The sequence below is a fragment of the Typha latifolia genome, chromosome 1 (genome assembly GCF_019914945.1).
Source record: "Typha latifolia isolate L0001 chromosome 1, TyphaL0001v2, whole genome shotgun sequence".
Taxonomy (NCBI): Eukaryota; Viridiplantae; Streptophyta; class Magnoliopsida; order Poales; family Typhaceae; genus Typha; species Typha latifolia.
The window spans coordinates 8,755,672-8,767,792 of NC_133086.1; the positions used below are offsets into that span (position 1 = coordinate 8,755,672).

At 33.3% G+C, this 12,121-nt stretch overlaps 1 protein-coding gene across 1 annotated transcript in view; it reads right to left on the bottom strand.

The window, feature by feature from the left end:
• LOC140796033 (L-arabinokinase-like) overlaps positions 1–12,121 on the bottom strand; it is a 49,001-nt gene that overhangs the window by 28,404 nt on the left and 8,476 nt on the right. Inside the window, exons 6-14 of the mRNA XM_073148909.1 lie at positions 9,260–9,326; positions 6,512–6,569; positions 6,074–6,141; positions 5,922–5,984; positions 1,480–1,533; positions 1,266–1,368; positions 1,060–1,169; positions 802–921; positions 481–537 (exon numbers count right to left, since the gene is read on the bottom strand). Coding sequence (XP_073005010.1) covers positions 481–537; positions 802–921; positions 1,060–1,169; positions 1,266–1,368; positions 1,480–1,533; positions 5,922–5,984; positions 6,074–6,141; positions 6,512–6,569; positions 9,260–9,326 — 700 coding nt within the window. The remainder of the gene's footprint in view (positions 1–480; positions 538–801; positions 922–1,059; positions 1,170–1,265; positions 1,369–1,479; positions 1,534–5,921; positions 5,985–6,073; positions 6,142–6,511; positions 6,570–9,259; positions 9,327–12,121) is intronic.

The following is a 12,121-nucleotide window of genomic DNA, read 5'->3' on the forward strand; positions in this document are numbered from 1 at the left end:
AACTCAAATAATAATATCCTAGTGCTTTTGCAAACATGACATTTAAATATTGCTCAGAAAGTAAAAAATCGATATGTATATTGCATTTCAATAGAATAATGTCTGATAACACCCATCCAATCTGATGCTCACACACAACCCTTCTCAAATCTCAAATGCGTGAGGCTCTTGCCTACATGGGGTCAAGGGAGGGAACATTTTAAATTATTACAAAATCAATGAGAAGTATAGTGTTATCCTGTACATGTTAGGAGTAATAATATAAGTAAAACAGAAGGTATGAATTTAATGCTGATAAAGTGCACAATCAAGGGAGATAGGAAACAAAGAAACCAACCACAAAATAAATAACAATAGTATGATGTAGAACTTGTCTTTCTACAATCAATTTATCAGGCACATGTAGTATCTCGAAGTAGTATAGATACTTTATAATCTCTAATCCAGTAAAAATATAAGATCAATCTAATAATAGCACACCTTGTCAGAAGCGTACTTCTTTCCAACAGCAGTATCTTGTAGTATGCGGGCTGCCACCTGAGAGAATCAATAGATAAAATGGAAAATAAACAAACACAGTTGATATTCATACACCACATTTAATTGAAGAAGAAACAGGAGTCTGTTTGTGGTTACTTTGTGCTTATTCACAGTAAGTCTGAATCAACGTTTTATGTAGTGCTTAATTCTTATTTTAACATATAATAAGGCAGTTCACGAAATGAAAACAGATGGACCAAGAAGAGAGGTTCACTGAAATACAATTCCAAGGAATGCTGTGAAAATTAGCAAAAAGAATACCTCACCACCATTAATTCCTCCCTCATAACAGGGATGAAGAGTCAGTGCACACTCAAGATAAGGTTTCCAGTGTCCAGTAAGCAAATCCCTTCTAATCATCTCAACACCACCTTGGTAATACTGCTCACAAAGACAAGATTAAAGAAAAGAGGATCAGAAAATGTCAAGACAGATTCAATCATTCTATACCAAGGCAGATCTGAGGAAGTCAAATATATATATCACTCTTTGGTTGCAATGTGACAGGAGACATATTACCTCAAGCATATTTCTTAAAAATGGTTCTTCATTAAAATAGTCTCTGCGCACAAAAACAAATGGCAACCTATATGCCAAAGCTTCACTGACAGTGCCATACCCAATTTTCCCTAAACAGTGGATACATATAAAGAACAAAATTATTATATAGCTTAACATAACCAACAAAATAATTATATTTCATTGTACCTATATCAATGTTTTACCTAGCATGCAGTCGGATGCTGCTATTAGATCAGGTGTGTACACATCCTTCGCAAGTTTAATAAAATTTGGAGGAAGCTCTTGGTTATCTGATGCACCGCAGACCTTCATTGACATTATTATAGTTTCAGGTATGCAGGTGCGGTCAAGAATCAATAATCACACAGCATGAAGAAAAGAACACCTTCATTATTATTATATGCAACTAAACCATACCAGACATAGCCAACCATCTGGTAACCAGCCTTGCTTCAGTTTCCATCCTGCTGGCTGGAACACAGACAAGGATTGACATTGCATCACATAAAGACATAAAAGGCTGTGAGTTAGTTCATAGCCTTGCCAATAAAGAATAGAAGAGGCAACATCAACAACAATGACTGATATCTAAAAGGGAAAATGATGATCTGGCACTGGTATCATTATCCTCATGAATTTAACTCTTCAACATAAAAGATACTATGGCAAAAGCAACGACTCCACAAAGGTACAGATCAAATATGTCAAAGACCTCAACTTATTAGGATATTATCAAAGAACTTCCCAAAAGTGTGAGAATTCATTAGAAGGTCAAACAAGTTCTTTTTTTTCATATGGGGACAGTATAAGTTGTAAATGATAATCGAAAAGGTCATACTTTGAAAACAGAAATATCGACCAAGTGCCTGTTTATAACTTTTGCCACAGAAGATACTGGCCAAAACTTTTGTCAGTTTAATAACATAATGTCACAATTAACTTGTCAATTATCCAATTCATAAAGTCGAAAAAAAAAGATAGAAATAACTCAAATAAAGAGTAACACAATACCAGAAAGAAATGACTTATATAAAATAAATCCCATATAGACTTGGCTAAAACTAAATCCTGATTATGGGAGTCTAGACAAAGACTAACTAGGTTCCTCTGGCACCTTCATGAACTTGCGTAACAGCTGAATCATGCACACAGTCCATATTACTCAACAATACATGCAGCACTAGGTTGACTCATGCAAAGTAAACTTTTTGCTTCCTTTCAACATGACAAGATCAAGGATCAAATCGCTGCATTTGAGTATTTGACAAAGGGAATATGATGTGACATCAATGTCCAATTAGATTATTTACTATATTTACTTACTTCATTTGAACAATTATAATACTAGGGTAGTGTTGAACAATTATAATATTAGGTTATTAGCCTAATCTGCGTGGAATGTCTGCACCATTTTGTTTGACCATTGGATTGGTTGTTAGTCTAGGTAGTTAATTTGGAACAGAATAAGTCAGGTTACAGTGCTGCCTAAACCTCCTAGAATCTCAGAAAAACTCCTAGGCCATGTTTGGTTGTTGGTTAGGGGATTCCTTAATCTAGAATCTAGATAAAGGAGCGTTACTCTAGATTTGTAACCAAACATAGGATTATCCCTAAATTTGATCAGAAACATTGTAGTAGCTATTGCATCTTATTATGTACATAAGCTCAGATACAATTTTACCCTTAATTTAATAAAATTGTGTCACATGACATGTCAAAAAATAAATATTCCTCTCTCCTACCACCCACTTGTCTTATCCCAAATATATGATTAAAATTGAGCAATTGAGCGAGAATCTTTGGTTTTGAGCGAGAAAGTGGGCTAAATGAGTTTAAGCTCTAACTATCTAATTTCCCGTTCACTTCAGAAATAACTTTTTTTCATTCCAAAATACAACTCACTATTCTGGAATAACAAATAAACATGATAATAATCTCATTCCAAAATATAAATACTGTCTATCCAAATTATATAATATACCACATACCAATATAATTACTAATTTACCGTTAAAATTTATCCCATCAACCTACTTTATATCAAATTAAAGAGCATTCATAGTAATTTCATAAAAAACAAAACAAAATTTTCTCATCTTTTCCTTCACTTTATATTCTATCAAAGGTAATTATTATACCATTATTCCAAAATACAAGTAAACATAAAAAATAACTATTCCTGGAATACAGACTTTATTTTAGCATCGTTTACTTTAGGAATAAGATCAATTTTAAAATAGATATTCCTCTTTGTTATTCCCAAAATGAGGTCTTAATTCCAAGAATAACAATTCTTGTATTCACTTGTGTTTTGATAAAAGTGTAATGATTACCTTTGATGTAATATAAAGTGAAGGAAAAGATGAAAAAAAAAGTGTTCTGTTTTTTATGGAATTATCATGAATACCTTTTGATTTGATATAAAGTAGGTTAATAGAATAGATATCAAGGATAAATTAGTAATTAAGTTAGTGTGTTATAATATGTAATTTTGATGAATAGTGTTTGTATTCTAAAATGAGATTATTATGGTGTTAGCTGTTACTCTAGAGTAAAGTGTTATATTCTGGAATAAAAAAAAGTTATTCATGAAGTGAGCGAAGGCTTTGGGAATAACAAAGAGAAATTCCTATTCTGGCCTCATGCTCAATGCATGAAAAGATACATTTTTAGCCCCTATTCACTTGTGGAATAAAAATAAGTTTATTCTAGAATAAGCATCCTCCTTATTCTTGTGTAAACATCTTACTTTATTCTAGTATAGTAATTTATCATTCTCTCTCATCTTATTCCATTTAACTTTTAAAAGAAAATTAATGATAACCCATAATTACTATTTTTCCTCTAGATTAGATAGCATTTACACATTACCTCAGCTACAGTTGAGATTCTCTCTCTCCACTATCTCTTTTATTAAATATCGGTTATCTCAGATACAAATTAGGTTTTCTCTCTCATATATTTCTTCTTTTAAATATTAGTTATCTCACCTAAAGGTGAGATTTTATTTTTTTTCAAACTAGTAAATTATACAAAAATTAAAATAAAAAATATTAAACCCACACACTTTTCTCGCAGTGCAAGCTTATAACATCGCATTACATTGCAGTGTAAACTTATAACCCCAAACCACATCGTAGTGCGAGCTTATAACTATATATTAGCCTGCAGTGTTTATTTATTTCTTCTAGTGTATAATTATTTTATATAGAGTGCGGGCTTATAACCCCGTGTTACCTCATAGTCTTTTTATTTTCTCAAGTGCATAGTTATTTTACATAGAATGCGAGCTTATAATTTTGTATTACCTCGTAGTTCCTCTTTATATCATCTAGTGCATTTTTATTCTAGTGCGGGTTTATAACCCTCGTAGTGCCTCTTTATCTAGTGTATGATTATTTTATATAAAGAGTAGGAGATCATTTCACTACAATGTAGACTTATAACCATATAGTACTTGGCAGTGCATAGTTATTTCTTTATCATGTGGGTATATAGAGTATTTTAAGTTCACAGTTTTAAACAAAAATAATGTTATTTTAGAAAAATTCTATTTACAACTACTTTAACATATACTCAAGTGTATTTTCATTATTTGGTTAAAACATCATTAATTTCTAATACAATTTTATTATTCTTCAATACTTAAATATCAACTTTATGTCCAATCAAATATAATTATTATTCCTTATACTAGTATTTTACTAAACATTAGAATAGCTTATACTAGTATCAACTCTCTTCTTCTAGTATTAGAAATTAGAATAGCTATAGCTACTCCACCCTTATTACAAGTGAATACAGCCTTAGTATTTGACATTTTTCTCTTTGTATTCCCTTTTCATTCATTCTCATTACTCTCAAAAGCCTGATGGTCCATGACTTCTCTCACATGCTCTAAACAAGTAGAGCACGTATCCAGCAAGGTTCCAAAAATCAGTATCGGAATCGGGATCGGCCGTCCGGAAAAATGATACGTATCGGCCGTATCGACCGCCTGTATCAAATCAGACTATTTTAATTAAATAAAATTCTAAATATTATTAAAAATGTTGAGAAATTTCTAAAAATTTAGAAAAAATTATAAGAAAATAAGAAATAATAATTACTCACATATAAAGCCTAAAAAGTAAAAATATCTCTTCCTCCCTCTCTTCTTTCCTATCCCTAACTGTTAGTTTGAAGTATCCATTCTCTCCCACAATTTCTCTTTTTTTCTATCTTTCTCTCTCTCTCTCTCACCCTCTTTTTTTTATCTTTCCCTCTCCCTCACTCTCTCTTCCTTTTTCCCTCTCTCTCTCTCTCCCTCTCTCCCTTTCTCTCCCTCTCTCTCTCTTCCTCTTTTCCTCTCTCTCTCCCTCTCTCTCTAGCTACTGCTGTCAGCAGCAGCTATCAGCTCAGCTGCTGCTGATAGCTGCCTGCTGCAAACAGGATCGGCTATAGCCGATCCCGATCCGTTTCGGCCGAAATTGGAAACTATGGTATTCAGTACTCTTATGTCATCATAGTTGGCTAAAACTTAGCGCCAAATACATTAAGAATCTATTTATCTCAAATTTCCCTATTTCTCAAGTAGAATTCAGTATGACATTATCTAATTGTAAATTACTTGTGTGGAGGACTGAGGCAGAAAGTTGTGCCGACTGATCCACTAGTTGAGATAAAACAGCAAAAAGGTGGGATTTGGACTGATACACAAAACAGACATAATGTGCTTTTTCTTTATGAAATTTAAGTATGGATTTCCATTAGACCTGCTGCATAAGAATTCGCCATGTAAATATATATCTCTATCCTCTTGAAATAAGGAGCAAGACAAAACTATTAAGGTTTCTGATTATATTCATTTTATCACCTACCTGACCCCCAAAATTAAAAATAACTACTTTCACAGTGTCGCCAATTCCAAGTTCCTTGCGCACCTGAATAAATTAAAATATCTTAAGAAAAAGCAAAAAAAACCATTGTTGTGAAAATCTAGCAAAAATCTTTCTAGGAGTGCTACATCCACCTCAGATCGAGATTTATGTATCCTCCTGACAACTAAAGGTACATCAATGACATCCCGGAAAGCTGGCACTGCAGAAAATAATATCATTAAGGTCAGATAGATAAAAGCTGTAGGATGACATAATATCATACTTCTCAGAATTATATTGCTGCAAGGTGTGTTTAGGTGCAAAGGTAGCCTGGGGAGAGTGGAAATCTGGGGTGAAGGAACTACAAAAAAAATTTGTTTTCTTGTAGTTTGACAAGTTCTTTGGTGTTTCTGGAGAGAAGTGAGTATTGGACACTATCTGAAAATTTCGTCTACTTAGAAAACCAGAGTACTTAATCTTCATTTAATTCAAAAGAGAATAAAAAAAACAGAAGAAAGCCAAGTAAGGCAACTTCAAATGTTCAATATAATTAAATGAAGCCAGAACTAAAAGAATGTAATTTCACATACTAGGGCAATATCCAGGAAGCCGGAGTAAAAATTCACAATGAGAATAATCTTCAGCAATCTGCAATAACTCATATAAGAATGAATATGTGTGCATCAGTATGCCTGGATTTTCTTAGAATAAGGCAAACATACTTAGATCATATTCCTTCGTTAACATTTTTAACAACCTAAAGTACATTATGGCAGAAATAGAATATTAATCCATGTAAGCAGTCATATGATGCAAATAAAACAATAAAAGGAATGGAAGGAATGTTATTTAGCAGTGGATATATGAAAAATAACATCTAACATAATACTCCTAAAGGATATATCAAGCAGAATCTCTTACACTTAGTTACAATGGAAATAAGTGTAAAGGCTGCTGATCTATTTTTATAACATAGAAAACGAGGCATAAAAGAAAAAGACATATTCCTACAAGATTCTCGTGCAAAGGAAGGTGTTTCTGAATCGACAAGATAAAAGATGAAACAATGCTACTATTATCAGCATCTAACATGTGCAAAAGAGCTCTTGTGCACAACCATTAAGACCTCAACCGCATTGAACTTAATATGTGGTAACACAATACTAGCTGAAATATCAACAATAACAAAATCTTCCGAAGATAACTCTACAGTTTGTGAAAAATATATGGTGTATATAATATAATGACACATCCTAATAGTCCTAATCGGATCAATTATGAAAAAAGATCCGAGCACCATTTCGAGGTATGTGGATCGACAGGCATAACCCAAAAATTAAAATATGGTATTTACTAAGATTGAGAAGTTCCGCATAATAAAATTGAGCATGTTATCAGCTTGTTAATTATATTATTATTATTTGTGCTTTTTATTCACGTTATGAGCATGTTGATTATTATTATTAATCATTAAGATAAAAGGTGCCTAAGAAGGAAGGTAAAAAATGACGTGGGAAGTAGTAAGAAAAGACATGATGGCATTCAATTTAACAACGAACCATATATCAATAGAGCCAAAAGGAAAAGGATCCATACAATCAACCCCAAATAATTAGGATTCATAGTTGTTTAGGAACCATTTCAAAACTCCGTACATCTACAAAAGCCACAAAAAAAAGAAAAAAAGAAGAAGAGAGGAATCAAAATGTCCACGACATAGTGGATTTAAAGCTTACGAGGATCAAAGACCAACCAAAAGTGAATATTAAAGCTGGAGGAGCCTGCTGTGCAAAAGTTACTCTCAAGTTGTCAAAATGTTTAGGGGAGTTAGTTATGTGATATGAAGAAAACGGCATTTACTATACTAAGAGACAACTTTAAATACAAATACCTGTCAAATACTCAATATATATATATATATATCAATGTATTGAAAAGTGGAAAAGGCGGCCGTCATGGTGGGGCGGTGCACCGGTTGCCCCGCCATTCCCCTTGTCACTCGTCCAAGGCGATCAGCCGCCTTGGCGAGCTGGCGGTTTGGCCAGCCAATCCGTCTTATCAGGTTAGATGAAGGATTATTCATTCAAAAAACTAACTCATTAACCATTATACAAAAACTCCTCTCTCTCTTGCTGCTCGCTCCCCTCCATCTCGCTAATAGTAAAATCCTAAATCCCTAACCCTTTTCCAATCATCCTCTCCAACTCTCCCTTCCACAGCCGATGGTAGCCAGCGACGAGGCAACTAAGGCTACGGCTTGTGGCAACGTGCAGGAACAATGACAAAGCGAACGATGATCGGCAGCTGAGTATGGTGTCCACTATCCTCTTTCCCTCTCTCTCTCACTCCCTTTCTCTCACTCCCTCTCTCACAGTCTCACCCTCTTGGTCCCACTCTCTCAGTCTCTCATCGAAGGGTTTTTGCTAGCAATCAGCAGTTAATCTCTTTCACTTCTGTCTTAATCAGTTAATATAATAGTTCTTAAGTTTAGAAATTAATTGAAGTAATTATCCATCATTTTGTTAAAGAAATTAATTGAAGTAAATAAGTAATTATCTGCTAATATGTTAAATTGGTTTAATCTGTTAATCACTTAGTCTGTTAATTTGATTGGTAATCTATTATTTTTCCAATTGTTAAATACTTTAGTTTACTTAATTTTCTATGTTTCTGTTGTGAACTTGCTAATTGTTAATTTGGTATTATCATTGTGAATTATGATTATGTTATTTAGTATTTTGGTTTAGTACACTATTAAAATTTTTGTATGTACTATATTGGTTATAACTTACATATAAGTATATAATGTATATTATATATCTGTATTATATATATTTATTTTATCTTTTTATTTTGTTATATTAAAAAGGCTAGACTGCCTTGTCCGCCCGCCTTCCACTATGGCGCTATATATATATATATCAGACAAAATCTGTGCCCTGTCCAAATATAGTAGTACTTTAGGAAGAAAGTTTTTTCTATAAAGATTGTTGGACCTCATATTCTCATAAGAATCTGCATCTGCATGAGAACTGTGAAAATCACAACAAAAAGAGTTACGAGGAAAGATATGGATAGAATCATAGAAGTTTTCTCCATTTGGAGTTATTTTCACATTTCTATGCATCTTAAAGATGATATTTGCCTATCTGAGAATGCAACTATGAAAGAAACTTAGCAAGTAAATTTGAAGATAAATTCAAACTTAGAAGGGAACTATTTAGACCATTTAGTACATATATAAATTCAGTCACAAAAGTCATGTTTTAACTTCTAACGGCCAAGAAATTGTATTGATATCACCAAAAAAAGTTACAGACAGAAGGTTCGACATGCACCTGCCAAACAATAGAACGGTGATGATGTCCAGCAGCCATGACATATTCTGCATATATGAAGTCCCAACTACAAAAGATAGAAAAATGATTAGAAGATCTAGCCATCTGTGTCATTACTTCCTATACTAAAAAGGCAAGGACACATACATTATAGCATAATAAAACCTCAAACCTAACGCATGGGGACTGACTAAAAGCATATTACAATCTGGGAGGAAATTAAATTTCTCAAAGATCTTATAAATTCGAAGTGTACTCCCTCAACCCTATATTATTGAAGGCTTGGATGCTGAGAGTGATAATGGAAAACTTACTGTGTCGAAACTCGAAAGCATTTTGTTATTTTGACTCTCAACTTAACTCCTTGATAGATGCAAAACAATGAGGATGAAAAGAAGAAACAAAATTTTCCCTCAATGGTTTCATTTCATCTCTGTTTCTTTAGAAGAGTAGATGATGTGGCGTTTGCACAAATATTTTTCAGATTGATGAAGAAAATTATTTTTTCCATGATAAAGATCTCGTAACACTTATTAATGGCTTCCTTTCTGAACTGCTTGTGTTTCAGTCGTGGAGCCCTAACTTTAAAGACAGTTGGTATTGCCCACTTTTTATCAAGATTAGAATGAATCATTTGGTGCTAAAACTTTGAACCAAGGATTTGAAGCCAGTGATGTGTGTCAGTGGTTCGTGCTAGCGCCCAGCAGTACATGTCGTGTTGAGCCATCCAGCATGACTAGGTGTACCACCGGCACAGTGGCATACTTCTAAGTTCTAAATATGTTTTTCAACATACTTTAGGTTACAACATAGCTATTAAAGCCTACAATAGGACAATTATCCTTGGATAATGTTGTAAAACATCTATTTTGTTAAAGAAAAGATATAATGATAGTCAAATAAATACATAATTCAACGCATACATTAATTGGCACTATTTAATTCAGTTTAGGGGCCAAAATTTAAGTTTAAGAATAGCTAGAAGATAGATTTACTAGGTTAATACTATCACTGGAGTCTAATGAAATGATCTGCTCATTTTAGTTTTCAAAATTTACATAATTTGTGAAATAAATTGGGAAAAATAATATCATCAAATAATTTCTAATTATGTAGAAATTCTAACCCAAAATTGTAAAATTGGGGTTCAAATCAAGGTTCATCGGATTAGCCGATCCCGAAATGATCTGGGATCGGCCAATCCAGATCCGGATCGGCCGATTTTGATCAAACCAGACCAGATTCATTGTGGATCTGATTTGAATACGACTCGAGGATATCAACTATTGATGTCCCTAAGCTCTTTCCTTTCTCTCTTTACTCTTTTCTTCTCACTCTCTCTCTTTCACTTCTTTTGCCTTTTTTCTCACTTTCACTTTCTAACGGAAAGATCTAGCTCCAACAAACTCTGACGATGCAAATCTCACTCTAGCGAACTCCAACGAACTATGGTTCATAACAATCACATAATCCATATACTAGTTATCATCCTCCTCAATATCGTCAAACACAAGATCCACATATTAATTATTATCCTCCTCAGAGGCAACAAAATTCATTTGATATGAATGATATGATACAATCACTCTTTAGAGCACCAAATCCTAGACATTACTATTTTTAAACTTATGGTGATTATGATAACGACGACAAGAATTTATGAAAGCCAACTCAGTATTCATCGAAGTTTTGACTTTTGAGTAAATTATACTTTTGTTAATTTTTAGGGCCCATATGTGAATAATTATTATTTTTTATTTTATGTCATATTTTCTAAATGTTTAGAAATTTTTCTGCATTTTTAAATAATATTTAGAATTTTATGTAATTAAAAATCTGATCCAATCCGGCCGATACGTATCTTTTTTTCAGAAGGCCGGTCCAGATTTTTCGAACCTTAGTTCAAATCAATCCATATGGAGTCAATCAAACATGTTCCTACACTAGTTTTGAAACAATTTGAATAATTTGACATAGAAATCAGAAATTATGAAATTTAGGGCGGAATTTGAGGAAAATCATGTTTTCCCTTTGATGTCTTATATTTTGAGGAGTATTTGACACAGATATAATACACAATGATAGATCTATGTAGAATGATTCTCACAATTATAAATCTAGCTTCATTTTGCTAAATCTAGAATGATGAATATCGGATTTGATTTCTAAACTAAGAATATAGAAAAAGACTTGAAGTTCCCATCCTTGGATCAATGTTCTCCTCTCCTAATCCATGTTTCTCCTCATTTTCTTCTTTTGGTTTGGGAAACAAGCCTACTAGCAAAACTACGCAAAAAATGGTTATCTTTGAGTAAGCTGATATTATAATGTGTAAGGATAAAATGGGTCAAATTAATTCCAACCCGACCCGCTTCCGCATACGAATCGGATCGAATATGAATGCAAGTTTGCTATCCTTCTAGGATTCGAATTTGGATACGGATAGAGATTCAATAAAATTCTCGGATTCATATCCGTATCCAGTTATATATCGGATATCCATTTACCTACTTATAAATAACTAAGTAACCTAAGTATCCAACCTACTAATCCTAACCGAGCCTCATCTAGAGACCACACACCAAGAAGACAAGAAATGAGACCCCTTCACCTATACTGAGACTCACAAAACTAATTTTGAGAATCTTTTATCTCCGAGGAGAGACGAAAGGGAAGGGGAGGATACTTTGAAATATGGTGTACTACTAGATCCTCCTCAGCATCTTCACCATCTAAAACAAGACCCCCAATGTTTGAACTTAAAATTACATCCTACCATTTGGTAAAGATCGATTGGTTTTGGTGAAATCTTGTACATGGTTTGATCCCTGGTCGCGTGTTAGTTTTATTGTGTTTCATTTT